The sequence below is a fragment of the Apodemus sylvaticus genome, chromosome 15 (genome assembly GCF_947179515.1).
Source record: "Apodemus sylvaticus chromosome 15, mApoSyl1.1, whole genome shotgun sequence".
NCBI classification, from domain to species: Eukaryota; Metazoa; Chordata; class Mammalia; order Rodentia; family Muridae; genus Apodemus; species Apodemus sylvaticus.
In genome coordinates, this window is record NC_067486.1 from 53,632,574 (window position 1) to 53,655,349 (window position 22,776).

Genomic DNA, 22,776 nt, shown 5'->3' on the forward strand with positions numbered 1-22,776 from the left:
TTTAAACACATGCACACGTGCGCACATACACACACACATACACACAAGTATAAACGTTCCAAAAAGTAATGGTTTTAATATCATAAAGAAAATTATGATCAAGGTCACAGAAATGTTTAGTTGGGTTATAGTTCATTCATCTCTGAATATGAAACTTTATCAGGGGCACCCGTCTTTGTGGTGATAATTTAAAATTTGTCCTTGTGTTCCAGAAATGTAGTTGATATTGACATTACTTAAAAAAATACTTACATTATTTTATTTGTATTTGTCCCTAAGATTATGAAATATTTCTAGATCCTGCTAGAACAAATTATAAGTTATTATATCTTAATTGAGATGCCTTCTTTTCTCTTCAACAGTTGAACCCACGGTGAGCCTGATAAAAGGGCCGGACTCGTTAATTGATGGAGGGAATGAGACAGTAGCAGCAGTTTGTGTAGCAGCCACAGGAAAGCCAGTGGCACGTATTGACTGGGAAGGCGATCTTGGCGAAATGGAATCTACTACAACTTCTTTTCCCAATGAAACAGCAACAATTGTCAGCCAATACAAGCTGTTTCCCACAAGATTTGCTAGAGGAAGGCGAATTACTTGTGTTGTAAAACATCCAGCCTTAGAAAAGGACATTCGATACTCTTTCATACTAGATATACAGTGTGAGTATGTGCTAGCATTTGCTTTTAACTTAAGTGTCACATATTGTGTCCTCTGCTGACAAAGGTCATTGCTTTTGGTCTGAATACTTAGTATGCAGATATTCCTACATCGAAGTTACTCAAATTATATGTGCTTAATTTTGTTGTTTTGGGACTTTAAAATAGGCTAGCTTTAAGGAAGCTGTGGAAACTTGTACTTCAGATGTGTACGTCTTAAAAGACAAACAACTCCATTGTCTCTCACTGGGCTGCTGACCCAGCCCTGCATCTTACTGTTTTCAGTAAGAAGCTTTTCCTTAGCCAGGTACTGGTGGCCACTCTTGTTTTTAATCCTAGCACTCATGAGGAGTATTTCTGTAAGTTCAAGGCCAGCCTGGTCTACAGAGCGAGTTCTACCATAGCCAGGGCTACACAGAGAAATCCTGTCTCAAAAAACAAAACACAAAACAAAACAAAAATTCTCTTTAGTTTCTAGATACATTTTAACAATTTTAAAGTCTGTCTTTGTCTGGTATTCTTCTAAGCTGAACCTCCCAAAAATATACAATTTTTTTTATGTAGTTAAATGTATCTTAAAGATATATTTTGAGATAGTAAAAACTACATACAAGAGTCAAAGCTGCCTGTACTTGGAAGTTAGAGGAGTGCTCTCTCGGGCCTTTTCATATTGTCATGTGTATCTGCATTTCACTTTTCAGTAATTTCTGTTTTGATACATTGTAATTTGTTTGGCATTTTAATTTTTTGACTTAAAAAGTGGTTGTTTCTATCTTTTAGCAAGGGTGACTAACTTTAGGCAGATTGGAGATGTGATTAGCAAGTGTGTATGTCTGCTATCATTTTAGTAAAGAGGTGAATGTCACTACATGGGGTTTTGAAGTTGTTTCTGTTGTTACTTGTTGGCATGCCGTGCTTTGGACATTAGATCACAAACTTTGCACTTGAGTAAATTCATTTATGCCGTGCGTGGACTGTGGACCCTTGGCTGCGGTGAGCGAATGGCTTGCTGTATTACTCTAGCAGTCAGCTCTAGATATTTACTGTGCTTAGAGTCTCAAAAGTGTGTGCCACAGCTCTCCATGTGAACTGAATCTTACTTAATTTTAATGTATGAATCTTCTTTCTCTTAGATAAACATCCTTTTCAAGACATTTTTATAAGGTACTTGGTACTAAAGCTAAGGCAGTTCCTAAATGCCATGTCTCATTAAGTACCATAGTGTATTTTTTTGTTTGTATGTCTGTGTCTTTCTTAATAGGGTTTATGGAATCTAACATTCAGCATCCATACTAAATAGAGTTGTGGGTGATTTTTGTTTATCTGGTCTCTGAATTCCATTCATCTGTTCATCAATTTATTCATTGTCTTAGTCAAGTACTTTTTTCTGAATATTGCCTTCCCTAGTGGTTATGCTGAAAGTAAAGAAAAATAATTTCCATTCTTCTATAGTTTATCTATTGCATTAGTTTTTTCATTGTATAGTGTATTTATTCCTGACAAAAAATAATTGTATCCTGCATACATTGATTTTTATAGATGCTCCTGAAGTTTCAGTAACAGGATATGACGGAAATTGGTTTGTGGGAAGAAAAGGTGTTAACCTCAAGTGTAATGCTGATGCAAATCCTCCACCCTTCAAGTCCGTGTGGAGCAGGTAATACAGAGTTAAACTCAGAGAGTAACCAACTGTTTAAAAGAGAAATGTATTCTTAAATGCACTAAGGCTGAATTTAATCAGTGCATAATTAGATTAATAGGTAAAGAATTAAACAAATGAGAAGTTTCTCAATATTTTCTACCCTGTTCTCTCTTACCATCCTGTCCTGGTATTTCTGTCCCTGCATACTGGCAGCAGTGTTAGAGATTTTAGCTTTTTGTCCCTTTTCCCTATAATTACTGTCATGGATCTGATGATAGCTAGCCTGCAGTGAGGAAGCTCCCACTTGAGGTTCAGCTTGGTTTCTCTGGGTCTTGGATTTCAGGTGTGCAATATCTTCAGCATTAGAATCTTATCTAAATTCTGCTGGGCAGTCTTGAGAAATGGCAAGAGGCTCTCTTGCTGGAGTCTCTCGGCTTAGCTAATAAAGATGCATCTCATATCTAGTGCTAGGATTTCTGTTTACTAATCCAGGGCTTTTAGGAGCAGCACTAACCGAGATCTGCAGAATAGCTCTTAGCTCTCACTCTTGTTTTTAGTTTACATTTATGTTAGTCTCTATATGGCCTTTCCAGGTAGACTTCCTTCATTGATTATCCTGTGCCCTGAAATCTCCCCATCTCCCCTACCCCAAACCTTACACTCTGCAATGCATACTGTTCCTTCTGTCCCCTTTTGTGTATCACCACATCACCCATGTTGTACTGCACCCCCTCTTTATTGCATACCCAACCCTCAATGGCCGTTTTTCTTTTACTTTCCTCGCTTCTACGGGTACTTGAAGTTAAACACAAATCTAAAGATGCAGCACTAAGGTCTATATATGAGAAAGAACATGGTATGCTTTGTTTCTGGGCTTGGGTTACCTCATAATTTTTTCCAGTTCCACTTAATTATCAAATTCAATATCTCATTTTTTTCTTGACAGCTGAATAAAATTATATCTATCTACATTTTTAATCATCCATTCACCAATTGAAGAACATCTAAGCTGATTTCATTTCTTAACTGTCATGAATAGAGCAGCATTGAATATGGTTGAACAAATATCTCTCTAGTAGGATATAGAGTCCTTTGGGTATATCCCTAACAGTGGGAAAGCTGGGTGATAGTTCTATTTTTAGTCTTTTGAAGAACTGATTTCCATACAGTGACTACAGGTTCTTCATTGTCTACAGCCTTGACAGCATTTGTTGTTAATTGATTCTTTTTTATACTTTATTTTTACGTGTATTTGCTTGCCTATGAATGTTCACATTGAAGCTCATGGAGGTGGCAAAGGTTATTAGATCCCCTGGATCTGTGAAGAGACCATTGTGAGGCGCCATATGGGTGCTAGGAAGCAAGCACAGGTCTTGGTTCAGTACCAGCAAACGCTTTTAACTGCCGAGCCATATCTCCAGCTCCTCCTTTGATTTCTAATGGGTGAAATCAGCTCTCAAAGTCGTTTTAATTTTTATTTCCTTCATTGCTAACAATGTCTAAATTTTAAAAATGTCTATCATCATCATCATTGAGAATTATCTATTTAGATTGTTACTTTGATCTCTATTGATGTGGTTAAACACTCTGACGAAAGCAACTTGGGGGAGGAAATGGTTTGTGCCCATTTACAGGTCATAGTTCATTATTAGGGAAAATCACATCATTAAATGAAACTACTGAGCAGTGCTGGTTGGCTCCTTAACATGCTAAACTAGCTTTTGTGTATAGCCCAGTGCCATTTTATGTAGGGATTTGGTGCCCACAGAGGACTGTGCCTTCCTTTATCAGTTAATAGTCAAACTTTTCCCCAAGCCTACCCATAGTAAAGTCTGATCTGGGAAATCCTTCAATAGAGATTCCCATATCATGTGACTCAAAGCAGTATCAGACTGACCTCAAAGCAAACTAGAACTCAACTCCATAGCCTGTTTTTGTAAAATTAGATTATTTTGTTAAGAGTTTTCTTTTTTCTTTTCTCTTTTCTCTTTTCTCCCCCCTCCTCCTCCCTTTCCTCCCCCCTCTTCTTCCCTCCCCCCTCTTCTTCCCTCCCCTTCCCTCTCCTCCTCCCCCTTCCTCTTCCCCTCCCCCCTTTCCTCTCCCCCCCCCCCAATCATTTCTTTTCTTTTGACAGGGTTTCTCTGGCTGTCCTGGAACTCACTCTGTGGGCCAGGCTGGCCTCGAACTCAGAGATCCGCCTGCCTCTGCCTCCTAAGTGTTGGGATTAAAGGCGTGGGCCACCACTGTCCAGCTTTGTTTTATTTTCTTGTGTGTGTATATTCATTCTGTAGATTAACTCTGTAGCTATGTAGCTGGCAAAGATTTTTCTTTGACTGTTTAGGCTTTTCATTGCTATACACAGCTATTTACTTTCATGAGGTCTAGTTTGCTGATTGCTGGCTTTGTTTTCTGAGTACATAAAGTCCTGTTTAAAAACCCTTACCTATGACTGCATCTTGTAGCACATTGCCTTCCTTTTCTTCTAACAGTTTCAGAATTTGTAGTTTTATGTTGAGGTCTTCCATCCATTGAGAGTTGATTTTTTTGTGCCAGGTGAGATGTACAGATTTAGTTTCCCTCTACCGTAAATGGTATTGGATCCAGAACTTTATAGCTGCTCAGGGCCCTGAGTCTTCAGTGATAGCTGAATGCTCAATCCTAAATAGGACATTTCTACCACTCCATGAAAGGCTAGAGAAATATTGTGAAGGGTGAGTAGGAAATAGAAAGCAGGAAGATGGGGGCGGGGAAGAGCTGTGAAATGCTGTCTTTTGTGCTTGACACAATCATTGAAGTTGTGATGTTAACAGTAGCCGTGGCAGTCTGTGGCAGTAGCTCTGGATCAGACTCAACCTGTCACTAGTCAAGAAGAGACTGATAGGACCCATCTCTGCTCCAAACTATTAGCTATTCCTATATTCTGGGGAACGGGAAGAAATACATTGTTTTCAGTTAGGTGCCCACGTATGAGCCCACGATCCGCCAGATCCAAATACATGGTCATACCAGTAGTTCTGGTTAAATTTAGTGCATCATAAAGAAGAGGTGAGTAGGGTGGGCTTTGCAGAGGGGTGTGGAGCTTCAGCAGTGGAGGAGGGTGATAATCATCAGGATACAAAATATCTGTAATTGATGAAATTTAATAAAAGCCTTGAAAAGCTTCTCTCTCATTATGCTGACATATGTAACATACATGGATTAATTTTCCAAAGAATGGATGTATTTAATGGACTTATATAGTTCAACTTTACAAATAAAGTTATATGCTTTATTTGAAAGTGAAATAAAAATTATATGCTTTCATAACTAATTATAGGTAAAGGACACAGAGGTTTTTTTGTATCCTAAAAGTGTAACAGTTTAAATAATTGTAAGGGTTTGCTATTTGAAGCTACTTAAAATAATGCTATACTTTTTAAACATCTAGGTTGGATGGGCAGTGGCCCGATGGTTTATTGGCATCAGACAATACTCTTCATTTTGTCTATCCATTGACTGTCAATTTTTCTGGCGTTTATGTCTGTAAAGTGACAAATTCCCTTGGTCAAAGAAGTGATCAAAAGGTCATCTACATTTCAGGTAAGCTATTGCCTCTTTCTGAGGTGAGATAAAGTAGTCATAATAATTGTAAGGTAATACAGTGCAGTACTTTTCCTCATTATAGTTTAGGTTCATTGCTAGGAAATTTAAAAGAGAACATAAAGGGGAAATCACAGAGTAAGAACATCTTACTCTGTATAAAGCAGATGTTTGTATAAAGCAGCAGTTCTTTAAGGAGATGTCAAAATGTGTAGTCAGCACATTCTTTATATCTTTGACTGTAGCATGCCTATCTAAGTTGTGGTTAAACAATGAACTTTGTTTTGTTTTGTTTTTCTTCTTTATTTGTTGCTCTGCATGTAATTGTCTGATAAGTAAAATGGGCTATTAACTTTTATTTTGGCTTTGGAAATAACATCGCTTGTCATTGGAGATGAGACTGCCATTTTAGGGCAATGAGAAGTGAAGTAACTACTGAGTTTTAATAATGTAAAATTTGATATTTTTTCTAAGTTTTTAAGCCCTCAAAATGTATTTTTCACATACTGTTTCAATGTGAAAGTTTTGCTAGTTTAATTCAGTATAAATTTGAGCATTTACAAAATGCAAGAATAAAACCCACATTTTTTATCAATAGCTATCAATTACCTATACAGTACTGAAACAGAAAAAATAATTAAATTATTTGAATAATTCTTAATGATCAGAAGGATTTGATTACTAGTAGCACATCTAAGTCATATACAATGAGGATGAGAAAAAGAAGGACCTTCAGATGAAGTTTTCTACTACGGAATGAATAGTTGTGGTTCTAAGTCTCTTCAAATGTAAGAATGTTACAGATATTAGAAAGCATTATGCTTGTGTTCTCAGTTCTGTGTGACCCTGTGTATGCCTCCAGTGTCACTACAGGCTAGTGACATGCTTGCGTAGATGCTCACCTGTCCTCAGGACAAGCAATGGATTAGTGCCTGGCGTACAGCAGAGGTTCCAGTTTCCTGTGAGATAATCACAGGGAACATAAAGTCATGTCTGTCCATACAGAGCTCCGTAGTAACAGCATTTCGGTGGGAAGTTGACTAAAGTATTGGGGTTAGTATTATGGTTGTCTATTGAAAGACAACCATAGGCAGAGTATATTTAAATTATATTGAAAACTTAAATTTAAGTTTCCTGGGGAGTTCTTACATTTTGTTCCTTTTACACAGCTTCCCATGAGGTATTTGATCTTAGGTCCAAATGTTATTGTTCTATCATCTTTACATGTCCAGGTTTAAGTTGGTCTCTTCCGTATGTGTGGTTCCACTGGTGATAACCAAGCTTTACACTTGCTAGATTCCAGGGTTATAATTTGTTTTGTTTTGAAGAATTCTCTTTGTTTGCAGTTGCCTATTTAGAATCATGAATTATATGTAAGAATTGACTAGACATTTACAACTCTCCTTGTTCAAAATCAAGGTCTGTCCTGACTTCTCCTGCACCTCGATGCAGACTCTGTCACTTTCTTCTCCCTTGACTTGCTTGTGAGTTCTGTCACTTCATTCACTCAAGACACAGCCCTTTAAAATCCACCTTCTTTTCACTGTTTCTTCTACACTCTGCACGGTGCACCTCTAAACCAGTATTAGCCTTTTTGCATGTTATGTGGAATATTAATCCACTCTATACCTTTTCTGCTGTTGTTACTGCTTTGATCAAGATCAGAATGTTTTACTTGAGCTGTTTTGAAGCTGTCACCCTTCAATCTATATTCACAAGCGGCCAATCTTTTAAATTAAGAGTTCATTAGATTATGCCATACCTCCTTAAAACCTTCTGTGAACTTCCATTTACTGGGGTTAAAAGTAGATCTTCAGGGAATAGCCAGGCCCTCTGTGCACTCAGGGGAGCTGTCATCTTCTGTGTCTGCTCACTGGGTCTGCCTTTGTCATTGAACATGGCAGGATGTGTCTGGCTCAGTTAGCACTTCTGTTTTCAGAGTCTGGAGGCATCCTCGGCGCTCTGTGCTTACGTCCCTTTCCAAGCTGTCACATTTTCCAACAGTCTCACCTCTGTGATTCTCTATACCAGGCTGTCGCCCTGTCCTCTGTCCTTATCCCCTCTAGGAGTTAACACTGAAGAGGTCAAGGATTTCTGTCTACTTTAATCATGGCTATGTTGCTGCCATGTATAATATTCTGTGACACACAGTAGGTATCCCATACACTTTTGTTGCACACATGAAAAAAAGTTAGATTTAGGAAAGAAATAACCCTATTTTCTTTGTTTAAGGAACTGATGATTAACTTTTTAAAAAAAAATCAAAATTATTAAGTGTAATAAAGTATGGAGACAACTTTGAGTAAATATGAGACACCAGTTTAATTACTCAGAGTACTGCTCAAGAGGATAAGTTTGTGTGGGGTAGTGCCTATGAAGCAACCTAGAGTGGATCTTCTTCCTATGCAGAGCCTGTGGTACTGTGGTCTCTGCCAGCTGTAGTTGCCTTCTCCACTGCTGTGTGTTCATTATTAAGTATCCTCGATGTGCTGGTGCTTTTTCATTAACCTACTGGACTTTTGCCAGGATAAGAGGCTGTAACTGACACCGTAAGACGTCATCTCAGTGTTAGCTTTACTTTTAAAAATATATAATCTTATGTCAAGAGTTTTACTTAGAAAACTGGACTGAGTAGCTGTGAGTGAGCTTCTTAACATCTTAGTTTTCTCACATTCATGGCCATTGGGTTTTAGACAGAAGGCCTCGGGCTCCTGATTACAGGGTTCAGTTTAGGTTGCTGCCCTGGACTCGAGCAGTGCCCCTCTCGTGGCTCAGCCCACGACCAGCTGCCTGCTGGCCATTGTGGTTTTCTGGTTTGCTGTTTGCTTGTCCCTTCCCATAACTAATTCATTGCTTCTCTGAAAGTAGAATATCAAATTACAACATTTCACATCAGTACCCCAAAGCCTAACATTCTTACTCTTTTGCACAGTAGAATTTTCATATTATTCATTTTGGGATCCAGGCATAAATTCAAGAATCTATAAATGGTAATTTCTAATTTTAAGATATAAAATTTTTAAAATTTAAACAACCAATATGTAAAAAATAAGGTCAATATATTTAATTTTAACATATTTATTAATAGATTGAATTTTGCCTTACAACTACAAGAATATTCCTTAATATACTCTTTGTTCATTAGGTAGTTGAAAACAGACTGAAAAGACCTTTCCTTTGGTAGAGATCTCAGAATCAACTGCAACTTTTATATCTGTCATCTTTTCATATGTCATATATTTAGCAAAGAATATATAAATGTCTGGTTGAAACAATAAGGAGTGATGATGTGATTTTTAAATCACTATAGATAAATAGCTATTGATATTTATTAAAACTTTTGATTCCATGCATGAACCAAGATTCATTCTAGGTTAAAATGAAATTACCATATGCCCGTTGTTTAAGCTGTAAACTGAAGTGTTCACCCCTGTAGTACTGATATTGTGGTTATGCTATTTTTAACACTAGTTAAGGAGAATAGTGAATTGAAAAATTACCAGGGTCACTAATCAGTCTAACTAAGTTTTAAATATTTTTGTTAAACTTTTCTGAAATCGTTCTTTTGTTAAATAAGAAAAAACAGTATATATCCATTTGTGTATGTATAAAGAACTTTGCAAATGGAAATAAAGTTCAAATTTTGGGTCAATATATTGCAATACTGTTGAGTTTTGTATTGTCTAGTTGGTAGGAGCTTAGGGGTATACATCACTCGAAGAAAACCAGGGTTGTCCTAAGCTTTGAACATCTCCATGTATACAGATAGGTTGAAATGGATACGTTTAAAATAATTAATGTAGGCAATTTCTGTTTTTATTTCAATGTGCTAGAACATTTTCCCCTTGTAATCATTACATATTATCATTTAGTAAGTTGACTGCCCTGTTACTACCCTAAAATAATACATATATTGTATCATAAAAGACCTTGGACTTTTGTCTGACGTCTTTAGCACCTTGATTCCTTGAAGCTGTATTATACGAAGCTTTACTCCTTTAATGCTAAAAGAATCCTTCAGTTTCACATTTGCATAATTTCTTCAAAATGAAATTGCCCAGCTAGGGAAGATTGTCTCATAAAGTCTTTCCAGATTCACATACATGTGACACTTGGCAGAACCCATCAGTATTACCCGTTACAGTAGCTTAAAACCATAGAGAAAGAGGTTACCAGTATTTGGTGTTTTTTTTTTTTTTAATGCTGTACTTGCTAAATTTTTACTACATTCTATACATACGGCATTCCGTGATGCATCCTGTCTCAGTAAGTATATTTCTTTAGCTTGTGATGTTAGAATAACTTACCCCCCATGTAGATTTAGTACTTTTCTAACAATCATTTTTAAAAGCTCTGTCAGAACCACTCACATAAAAATTAATTTTAGGAGATTGCCATTTGGGTTATTTATTTTTATCTATGAAAAACTCAACATTTTAAACTCATCTTTAAACTCTAGAACTATATATAACATGGCCTACAGATACTACTTAATGGACAATTAACCAATCTTTAATTTTTACTGTTTATGTTTAGTTGCTTTTTAATATTAATGGCTACTCTGTAATATGTCAATAAATGATCCATTTGCATCTAATACTTAAATATTATTAGAATGTTCTCTCTAAAATATTAGCTATTCTCTTTTATAGTCTATCCTAAAATAATAGCATGGAATTATACAAATACAGTTGAAATTCCTAATTTTACAAATGTTCAGAATATTATCTTTGATTACTAGAGGCGATTATTATATTTTCACTTTGTATATGTTATTCTCATTTAATAATAGCACATTTGATTGATACAGTTTTACATACCTGTTTTTTTATTTTTAAAATTACCAAATAATGCTCTTTACTATTATATATTTTTCATAAAAAGTTATAGTACTTTTTATTAAGAAAAATATTTTTGAGAGAATTATTAAACCCACAGTTTATATAGTATGTCCACTTAACAAGACTATGGTTTTTCATTCTTTTAAAGGATAAGTTCTACTCTTGCATATTAAGTAAACATGCATATTAAGAAAATATTTTATTGTCAATATTTATTTTTATTTCCTTTTGGTACTGGCTAAGAAGCTACACATTTGAAATTTTTGATTTAATTGAAATTTTGTATGATAATTCCTAAGCCAGCCATGCATAGACCACTTAGGTAATACTCGACATTGAAACAGTCACCCATGCCTTAGAGTGAACACAGCAGTACTCCAAGTGTGGACCGAGTGGCTTCCGACACACACCCCTGGCTTCCTGGGCCTCACTTCACTGGTAACAGATTATAACATGTCAGGATTTTTTTAAAAGTATTTGTTAACTAATACTACTTTTTTAATCTTAAGAATGAAAAACTATTGTTATTGGAACATGTATTAACTGTGCTGCCTGTTCCCCTGCTGCTGAATCAGCCTCATTGACGTTGTGTGCCTTTCTGTGTCTTGTCTATCTTTACTGTTTCCATTAGATCCTCCTACTACCACCACCCTTCAGCCTACAGTTCAGTGGCATTCCTCAACTGCTGACGTCGAGGAGGTAGCAACAGAACATAAAAAATTGCCCTTTCCATTGTCAACTTTGGCAACACTTAAGGATGACACAATTGGCACCATCATTGCTAGTGTAGTGGGTGGGGCTCTCTTCGTAGTGCTCGTGAGCATTTTGGCTGGGATATTCTGCTATAGGAGACGACGGACGTTTCGTGGAGACTACTTTGCCAAAAACTACATTCCACCATCAGACATGCAAAAAGAATCGCAAATTGATGTTCTTCAACAGGATGAGCTTGATTCTTACCCAGACAGTGTAAAAAAGGAAAACAAAAACCCAGTGAACAACCTTATACGTAAAGACTACTTAGAGGAGCCTGAGAAAACTCAGTGGAATAATGTAGAGACTCTCACTAGGTTTGAAAGACCAATGGATTACTATGAAGACCTAAAAATGGGAATGAAGTTCGTCACTGATGAACGCTACAATGAAAGCGAAGATGGTTTAGTTTCCCATGTAGATGGCTCCGTAATTTCCAGGAGGGAGTGGTATGTTTAACAACCACTGACGTGACTTCACTATGTACAATGTTTCCTTCATACTAGTTGATCATTTTCAGATTGTTCATACTTTTTCTTGAGGAAGAATAAGCTTTTTCAAGTTGATTTCGAGCTTACTTTTTATATTCTGATCTGACAAATGAAAATGTAAAACCTGGGTTCAATGTATCTGAGCTGCTTTACAGTTTTTTCACTGCTATACTACTGTCTCAAGATTTAAATTCTAATGCAGAGTACTTTATTGGTCTGAGGCACACAGGTAAGAAAGATGTCAGCGTTAAATGTATGACGTTTTTGGTACAAAAATTAAAAACAGAAAAAAATGAAACTACCTTGGCATTGTGTATTAAATATTTACCTAAGACTATAATCTCAAGTATAATGATTGTGTAACATATACCTCTCAAAACTTATCACCACTAAGAATACTCCATCAAAATTGACAGTAAAACTCATTCAAGAAATGCTTATATATTTTTAGTATACTAAAATCACTCATCCTGATGGAGTATCTTTTCATCCTCAAACATTATTTTCTAAGTTTCTATATAGATAGGATTGTTACCTCTGCATTTAAATGAGCCTTGCCATAATGACTGTAGAGTGGCTTTTCAAAGATATTTTGTTGCACTAAAACTGTGGCCATAAACTAAGTGAATATGATGTGTGGAAGAGCATAAGTAGCTGTTCAATATTTTTGTCTAAAATAATTTGCAAGAGTAATAAAATATATGCCTCCTGACATAATAATCACTAATTTTTTTCATCTCTGGAAGAAAGTTCTTCAGTTGTTTTGTGAACATGATTTTGGTACACGAAGCATTAACCTTATCTTAATACTTTATTTGCTAAGCCGACGAATAGTGATGAAAGCGCGGTACAGGACTACAGACAGTCAGACAGTCAGACAGTCAGACTGCTTGTGTGCCAGAGTTAGACATGAGCTGTTCCAGCCAGGAACCTAAACAAAGAGTTTTCTAGATCTTGTTTTAGTTATTTAATGTCGGTTTGTTCAAACGGGTACGTGTACAAAACAATATTAAAATAAACTTTGAAGCTTGAGGTTTCATTAGGGAAATCTGCATTAGAGAACCAGTCATTGATAACACTTGATGATGAATATTGGCAATCCCTCCCTTTTTTCTTCATTTTCTCCTAAATGTATGTATATGTTTCACGCTTTTTTTGTTTGTTTTTTTCAAATTAAAACTGGAAACATATCATGAGATTTTTGGGGGTTTGTTTTGTTCATTTGTTTCACATAGCTCATTAACTATATTCTTTCCAGTATTATGTAACTTCTGAGGAGATGGTATATAAATCTTCATATGTTAATATTCTTTGGATGGTAAATTAATTCTGCAGTAGAGTTCTTAAAATTGTAACAATGGAAACTGCTTTAAGGCCTGAAGAATGTTTTTCTATCATTTGATTGGGGAAAAGGATTGTGTAGAACCAGTGTCTTGCCAGGACATTGAAGATGTTATTAAATGAATCATAATAGAAAAATTATTTTTAATAAAAAACATATTAGGTACACTTAACTCCACCAAGCACCTACTCCCAATCCTCTTTCATTCATATATATGTGTGAATTATATATACATATATATATATAAAATAGATTTTTACTATATGTTTCATAGAGAAGACAGAATTGTGGCATATTCCTAAACTGTTGCAAGTAGTAAAAGCTTTATTCTGAATGATTAGACACTATTTTTCTTTAGCAGTGTTAAAGTTAGCTCTACCCCAACATGTATTATAAGGCAATAATAGAAGATTAAGAAGTACAGTAAGTTCGCCAATAAATCATTTTTAATATGTTTTAATATGTTTAATCACTTAATATACAGACACCTTAGTTCAGGTCATTTGGAAGTACACTTTTTAGTAATACACTGTGACAAAACTAACTTTAATTATCAGTAATGATAAAAGCCACAAGAAAAATAGGTCTAAAATTTCTTTCCGTGAAAGATAAGAATTTATTGATTTTTTGATCGAAGATTTTATCTTAAGTAGGGTTTTGATGTGTTGTATGAGTCCAAGCAGAATGATCACATTTAGGCTTCTATATCAATCTCAATTTGAATATTTAATCTAAAAGAAATTAGCAACACTATCTTAAGAACTAAGTTACTGAAGCACAGATAGCTCCTGATGATAAACCCCCTTCATGTTCTAGGCATTTGGTTTGATTTGTGGGCAAAGGCAATCTCAAAACCTGTAAAGGATTTGATGCAGTCTAGTCGCCATAGTCTGGATCATTTGGTGTGCTAGAGGCTCGGTAGGTTCTGGAATCTTAACACTGGTGCTTAAGGCTTGTGGAAGCATTGCACTCTTGTTCATTAAAGCTTTATATATGTACATTGTACATAGGGGGTTATCTGTGGACACCTATATTCACATAAACACTGGTGATGTGCATGGCTGATTGTCAGGTATATAAGAATCACAGCTCCTTAGAAAATTTGGAAGATAATTTTTACTCTATAGAGGCCATGTTTACTTTTGTTACTTATATGTTTTGAACTGTTTTTACATTTTTATATTTTTACTTCATGGTTTCTTTCCTACTGGTTAACATATTTCAATAATACAAATTGATTTTTTCCTATAAAAGTTTATTAAAATACACTAAAACTTCCATAAGCTACAAGTAAACTATGAAATAGTACTTGATTATACTTAAACATTTAGTATTTAACCATGTGCCTGATAAGAGCTCTGTGTGTGTCCCTCCCCTGCCACACACACGGCTGTCTATGTATAAAGAAACCATTAAGTTTTTTAGTAGTAACTGCTGCTTCTAATAGTCATCCATATGTTAAAAGTTTAGGAAGAAACTATAGCTACATGTTTTACATTAAGGGAATATAGGACTTAGAATAAGTGCAAATTTGACAACAATGTAGCCATGTCATATGCAAAAATATTTGATGTGATTTTGATAAATATAGTAGGTCATATGTGGAAGTAATAACATAAAATATGAGAGAGGAAAACATGGCACACATACTGAATTTTTAACCTAGAATCTAGACTATAAACAGATTTTCCCCCTACTTGTTTATTGGAAATGACCTGTCAGAAAGGGGGTGTATTTCTCCGATGACTTTTGAGACTGGGTTTAGTTTTCTTCAGTTTTAATGTAACCAGTAGTACTTTTTTTCTTCCTTGTTTTTTTCCCAAGTTACTTGCTAGGTGATGGCCCTCATTGCCATGCAATAAATCATGAAATAGACTTTCAGACAAAGCCTTTCAGTGGTATACTTCTAAAGTAAAACTAAATTCTGTATTACTTTCATTTCTCATATGCGCTTCTGTGCCTGTGTTTTATTTCATATATGCATAACCCACTTTCATTTCAACTAACAATTAAAATGCCATTCAGAATCACAGGACTTAGGATCTACTTCATTTCTCTTCACAAGCAACTAATATCAGGTTAAAGATAGAGTTAAGTAAACTTTGACAGTGCCTATAGTAGACATGTTAGCCACATGGACATGTTAACCATTGTGTAGTTTGGTTTTAACATGTATTCGGTAGCTATTTGTATATTCATCATCAATGATATTCAGAAATATTTGAAAAATTACATCTGCATCCAGCACCCAATGAGTTTATCTCACCTCTCCTTAAGCACTACATACAACAGTTACACAGAATTTACAATTTATTACGCATGTTAAGTGATCTGAAGATAAAAGTCTGTAGGAGGATATGTACAGATTATGTTCATCTAGAAGATTGCTGAGGATTTAAACATCACTGTAATTTTACATTTTGGAATCCTGGAACCATTGTGTATAGAGATCAGTCGGTTTTTATTTTGAAATCAGCTCATTTTGAAAGATAATTAGCTTGTCATTTAGTGGTGTTTACTTACTGCTTATGAACTGTTTTGAATAGAAATAACACTTTATAATCAATTTCCAGTTTGCTGTTATTTTTAATAATGGTCTATATTTTTCTAAGCAGTTTTTGAATAAGCAGCCATTTCTTCAAGTAGCATACACTTTGTTTTGTTCCCTTCATGGCATACATGTTAAGAATTCATTAATGAGCGCACCTTCATAATAGTGTCAGCATATCCCAACTTTAAAGTGTTAAACATGTCTTTGCCTACATATATCTGTTTTCTTCTATTATGGTACATGGAGATTTTTGAAGTATGAGAATGAGTAGTGAGACTCAGCGTAGTTTTACAAAAGGTTGCACTGTATGCATGTTATTGGAGTTTGGCAGTAGGTCAGACTGGTTACAGTTTGGAAAGAGCGTAAAGCTTACTTCATTGTGGGAAGAAAGAAGCATTCTTCTGTTGTAGCTGCACACCATGATGACAGAGGCAGCGAGCATTAGAATGCTAACCTGCTGCAGAAGTCATTCTTAATTCTTGATCGCAATCTAAAGCCTTATTTCCTTACATGCATGATACTTCTGTATAGATACATCAATACAGAAATTATTCCATTTTAGTTACCAGAAATGTCTCAGGGAAAACCTACTTGTAGATTTGTTTGTTTCAAAGCCACCACATAGTTATTACCAGGTCACTGTCACTGATGTTGCATTTTAAGCCCATCATTCTTTCTGTCATTACCTCATTGGCAGTAAATCCTTATCCATTCTAAGAGATAAAGATTCTTCTTAAAACCAAGTTTCCATGGTATCTTTACTATACCAAAAATGAGTATTTCTCTAATTTCAAGCAGTAAGTATTCACATTTCTGTTACTTTTAGGAGTTTTGATTAGGATCCAAGTATGATCTGTATATTGTAATTTTAGAAATACCTTTCATGTGTTCTGGCCAACATAACAAGTTTTTTCCATCTGTCTTTTTATTCTAAAAATGGCTTTATTTTCTTAGTTTTCTTGTGTTGATTGTTCCATTGCACCCTGAAATGCATCCTCTGCATTTTTATAAGTTGTTCATAAGGTCTAGAACCTTGCTTGCGTTCAAGATTCATTGTGTGTGCAGGGTTGCTTCGTAGGAGATGATGCATTCGTCCACTAAGAGGCTCATAATACTTGCTTTCTGCTCTGACACTGGCAACCATTTGGTCCTCAATGCAGAGACAACAGTAACAGAGGGCCTGCTCATGTTTAGATAGATTAACTGCTTTCCCTTTGCAGCGTGCCTGATACATGAATAATTCTGTCCATGCTTCCCCGTTCCACCCTGCAAACCAGTCCATAGAAGTGTGTCTCAAATAGGAGATTTATGGTACTTCAACAGAATTAACAAATGGTCTTTTCTGTCATCTTGTATGTATCCCAGATTTATATTTAATTATTTTTTGTCTATCTTGTAGATCAGTGAAAACTCTTTGATTGTAACATGAGCTAAAATTAGTATGTATTCCAAGTATATTTGTGCTTCTAGAGCAACTCAGTTGTATGTATTTTAAAATAGTCTGAACTGGACATTCTAAGTGATAAATAATACTTTTAAATGTCATTGTAATTGTCACTATTTGGGATACATAATGTGCTTCATTTGAAAAGTTAACCTTTTCTCAAAAAATGATATTTAAAAATGATTAAATGTGCTTCATTTTTAAAATCTTGGTTTTTAGACTTTTTGATTCAATAATTTGCAAAAATAAACCCACCCACCCTTCTTCTCCGGTTCATATCTTTTGATACTCGGCTTAATGCGGTGTTCTCAAAGGCAACTCAGCTCACATGGAAGGAATGGATCACTGAAAACATGAATGATTTGTTCACAATGGCTAGTTTGCAAGCTTATGAGTATAATTAATACTAAGAAAATGTAAGCATATTTATTTGGTCTCTTGAGGCACCTGAATTGTTTTTGGTTGGTTCATCCCAGCTCACTAGGTTGTCATGGTTTTTTTTTAATATTATAGCTAATTGGTAGAAGTTGTATTTTGAGTAAGATACTGGTGTGCTTTTATCTACTGTGGGATACCTTCATTATGCTGCTTCTTTCACAGGAACGCATATTTTAGGTGTAATGCGAGTATATCACAGATGAGTTCTGGTAATCTCATTTGGATAGGTGCTCAGTTGGTACATGGATTACCCAGGAAAATCCTCCCTTGCACTTTTAGTGTTAAAAACGATTACCAGGTTAGTTGGCCTACCTCCCAACTGACATGTTGATTATACTAATAAGTATAATTATACATGTTGATTATACTAATAAGGAACACACAAGTGAAGGGCTTGAAGAAGTACTGCAGTTCACATTCATTCGGGAAGTATTCCATTCCTTGCTCCCCATGTGAGGCCCCAAGTGTTGGGTGAGCAAGTGATCATATCAGGCTTGGATCATAACAGGCTGACAATGCCAGCTCAAGTATTATATGCAAGTTAGGATTTGTTTCCGTTTTTAACAAACGTTGCTTTCTTTGCTTTTCCTTGGAGGGGGTAGGTAGTAATTTGCTAATAATGAATGGGGAGTATAGCTCCTTACTCTAGACAGGCACCACCACTGATATTTATCTCTAGCTCTATTAAATATGTTTTAAATATAAGTGCTAATCTTGTACTTTATTGGACTCTGCCTATTGTATGAATTCTATAACCTCATCTTGGCACTGTTTCTCTTTCTTGTGAGGAGTAGTATTATGGTTTACCTTTGTATTCCTAGAGGTGGTACCAGATAGATGTCTGGTATTCATTAAATCAACAGCTGAAACTGACCTGAGCTAAATGTGATACTTAGAAGAATGGTGAGATGAAATGTTGTATAGCTACAAGCTTGGGGATCATGGCGAGGACACAAAGGAGCTGTTGAAAACTGCAGAATGACTGACTGGCAGTGTAGCACAGAGGGAGATCACAGGCTGGGCATGTGTGAGGACTGGATCCTCAGCACTGAAACCTGAAAGATCATTTATGGGAAAAGTTGGTATTAACAGTTCGGTATAGTATGAGAGTAAGTAAACAATTAAAAAACCAAAACTAATCATATTTGATATCTATGATGTTTAATATATGCATGTTTTTCTTGAGTTCAGTATGTATTGGTTGGTTGGCTTTTGAACATTTGTCTGAGAAGATGTGCCCTTGGTATCTTTAATTATGGATGTATATTTTTGATGTATAGGCGATGCTCATTTTTCTTTCTGGGTGAGGGAGTAAGTTTGCGGCAAATACGAGATCATAAAACTTCTGTGAAAGCAGCGACCTGTGGTTTTGAGAAAGCCCCGTACCACACTTTCATGGTAAAATGCTAACACTTACTTTCTGTCACTTAAAACATTTGAGTATTGTACACCATCTCCCTTGGTGATAAGATGTTTCTTCAGGTCACTGGCTTAGGTTTAAACATGCCTTAGGGCTTTGTCTTTATTTATAAAGTGGCATTTTTGCTATCTACCTTACTGGGTAAAAGAGTAAACCAAGATCAAGTTAATAGGGGGAGAGTGTGGTGGATTTGGCACAGTACATACTTAGCATGCGCAGGACTGGGTTGGTTCCCCAGCAACACAGAAACTGGGAGTGGCAACAGATGATCCAATCCCCCACTCCAAGGCCCCTCTCACCTTTAGGATCATGAGCTAATAGTTATCCTTGGCTACACAGCAAGTACCAGATTATCCTGAGATACATGGTAACTTCTCTCAAAAAACAAACATGAGAACAGAAAATTCGTCTGAAGACATTTAAGAATCACTCCACAAAATTGGGTGGCTGGCTTTCTAGAGTAAAGTAAAACATAATGGTATTACTTACATTTGAGTCACAGTGATTCCATTATTTCTGAGTTTATGAATGTTAGCACCTTTTTAAGAATTGTGTGAGATGCTTATATATTAAGTCCTTAACGGAATGCATGCTTTAATATGAGAAATATATTCACAAGTTTTGTGTGTGTATGTGTGTGTGTGTGTGTGTAGCCTTTAGTCATAGGAAAGAATTGCCACTGTTGATGTGTGTACTATTTTGAAATATTCTACTTTAAAACTTTTTTTTAAGTTCAATACAATATCCACTATCACATTTTATCATTTATTTGTATTATTTTTTGTTTAGCCCTTGAATATTCTTACCCACCCCACCCCACCCCCACTTTGGAACAGGGTTTCTCTGTGTAGTCTTGACACTCTTGGAACTTGCTCTGTAGGACAGGCTGGCCTCAAACTCGGAGATCCGCCTGCCTCTGCCTCCCAAGTGCTGAGATTAAAGGCATGCAGCACCACTGCATGGCTTTAGTACATTATCTTAATAATGTTTCCTTTTCATCTTAATAGAATAAAAATGGTAAGTGTGGCTATTAATAATCAACTGAATATTTTTATCACCTGTTAGAATGAGAACTTAAAATTATCGTCATTATTTATGGTTTTTTCTTTAGGCAACCTTTGAGCGTTGAGGATAGATTCACTCAATAATGCCTGACTGGAGATAGTTTACATAAATTGAGTAAAGCACAGCTGGGGTGCTGGAGGAAGATAGAAGGGTATTAACATAATACTCCTAAAATTGATGAGTCAGGTTCGGAGTCCTCTAAACTAATTACTGCATATCATAAATAACCTAACCATTGAGCATTGTAAAAATTCAAGCATGTAGCTTTAAGAACTCTTCAAAGTTGTTTGAAAAGCATTTTTATTACTTAACAGACATCCCGCTTAAGCAGACCTCATCTATAGCAGTGGCTGGAGCTGTGATTGGCGCTGTCCTGGCCCTCTTCATCATCGCTGTCTTTGTGACTGTGTTGCTGACACCGCGGAAAAAGAGACCATCCTATCTTGACAAAGTGTAGGTTACAGTTTTGCTTGTGTTTCACTGTGACCATGCATTTTTCATCTTCCTTTATGTCTGTGTTTACATTACTTACATCCAGTGTTCAACAGATGGCAAAAAGGGTAGTGATGGCCCCCTGTTAGTTGGCTGTGGTTTCATCAGAACATCTTAAGCAGCATCCGGGTAAATGAGGATCCTGACCGGGCTGCTTGCCGGAGATGTGTTAGGCTGCTTCTCGTCCACAGGCATTGGGCATCTTTCCAAACGCACTGTAATGATAGCTTATGTTGTCCAACCGGAATAGAATTCAGGCCATTAATAGGAACTGGTTTCAATATTAAAAACATCTTCAACCTAATTGATTATTTGTCTTATATATGGATAAAACTGTCCATATATTAACTATGGATAAATTATCGATTTATTTTTTTTTAAAGACTCCCATTTTAAAGCTTTTTTTCCTTAAGAAAAATGCTTCGTTCAGTAAATTATAAAATAAGCATATTTTTCATTTAAAAAATAGTTTTTGGCCTAATCACTGAGATTGAATTATAACTGGTAATATTGTACCTTGTTGTAGACTAGAATGACCATTAGTCACATTATGTCGTTTCATTTTAATCTTGTCATTATCTCTCAGTTGTTTAGCTAGATGATAACTCTGATACTTTGCATGGTTGTATTTGGAACAGAGTAGTGGGTTTTCCTGTGCAGTCTGTTGTTCCATGAGGGCTTGGCATCGGTATTGAAATGATACATTCCTCTAACATGATTTGGGGTGCTGGGTGCTGCTGCTGCATGCATTTAATCTGATGCATTCAAAAGGCAGAGACAGATGAGTCTTCGGAGTTGGAGGCCAGCCTGGTCTACAGAGGGAATTCCAGGACAAGCAGAGAGTTACACAGAGAAAACCATGTCTCAGAAACCAAACACTTCTCTAACCCCTCATAGTCACTGCACTGATCTTTCTAGCTTGTAGACCCTGTTATAATATAGTTGGTACTGTTTCCACGAGCATGCTATTGCTCCCATAAGCCCTTGTTTCCTTAGCTAAATGGTGCTATACATTTTTACAATTTTCATTAGCGGAAAGTTATCTTTTATGAATAAAAGATGGTAAAATGCTGCTTTAATTTGGTGAAATGTAATACTGGAGTTCTTTTATAATTGGTGGTTTTATGACTTGTGAGTATCTGCTTACATGTGGCAGACATATAATATACAAAAATTAAAACCTTCAAAAGACTATCTTTAAAGTATTTGTCTGCATAATCAAAGGTAAAAATGTAGTGGACTTATGAAGATGGATCATGCACAAGATGACTTGTTTAATAATAATTTTCAGTGCTTGTATTTGAATTGCTTCTTCAATGTGAATAAGTTAGTTTTGTGTTAAGTATTAGAAATAGTGCTGACTTTAATTTCCTGACATATTAACAACATAACTTAATAAGCATACGAAGGTTTTTTTTTTCTCCCTGATGTTCCCCCATCTCTCTTTACTATTTTGAACACAGAATCGACCTTCCACCTACACATAAGCCACCCCCTGTATATGAAGAACGAATTCCTTCTCTCCCTCAGAAAGACCTTCTGTGCCAGGTACGTGTTCTCGAAGACACTTAAAATCACCTGAACTAGCTTCTAAAAATCTGCCCAGCTGTTGTGGTACACATCTGCAAACCCAGTACCTGAGAGGTCGGAGCAGGACCAGGAGCTTAAAGTCAGCCTTGGCTACACTGAGTTCGAGACCTGCCTGGGCTACTGGGGTCCCCATTGCAAAATTTGAAGTGAATAAATTTTTTAAAAATCTTATGCCATTTGTATTAATTTTTCAAAGCATTGTTATGATCCTTTGTAACAGTGTTAGATTCTTATCTTGTTCAAGTATTCCTCTAAAATGTGACCAATCAGACTTTGTGTACAAGGTAGTAAGAAAAGTGATGGCTACTGTGAATAAGAGAATCAGTCCTCCAGTGGCCGTTCACTAGGAGCTGTGGATAGAGACTGACTACAGATGCAGTTGTATTGACCTGAAGATCTATTATACAAACGGGCATCTTATATGTGGATGATGTGTAGAGAGCTTGAGTACCTTTGGAAAGCTGCGGACCTG

At 36.0% G+C, this 22,776-nt stretch overlaps 1 protein-coding gene across 2 annotated transcripts in view; it reads left to right on the forward strand.

Moving 5' to 3' along the window:
- Positions 1 to 22,776, forward strand: part of Nectin3 (nectin cell adhesion molecule 3) — a 97,136-nt gene that overhangs the window by 31,872 nt on the left and 42,488 nt on the right. Inside the window, exons 3-7 of one of the 2 annotated variants that reach the window (XM_052158675.1) lie at positions 363 to 659; positions 2,196 to 2,313; positions 5,726 to 5,877; positions 20,537 to 20,675; positions 22,178 to 22,262. In XM_052158675.1, coding sequence (XP_052014635.1) covers positions 363 to 659; positions 2,196 to 2,313; positions 5,726 to 5,877; positions 20,537 to 20,675; positions 22,178 to 22,262 — 791 coding nt within the window. Of the gene's footprint in view, positions 1 to 362; positions 660 to 2,195; positions 2,314 to 5,725; positions 5,878 to 11,349; positions 12,836 to 20,536; positions 20,676 to 22,177; positions 22,263 to 22,776 lie in introns of those variants that run through there. The other variant, XM_052158674.1, reaches the window with a different exon arrangement.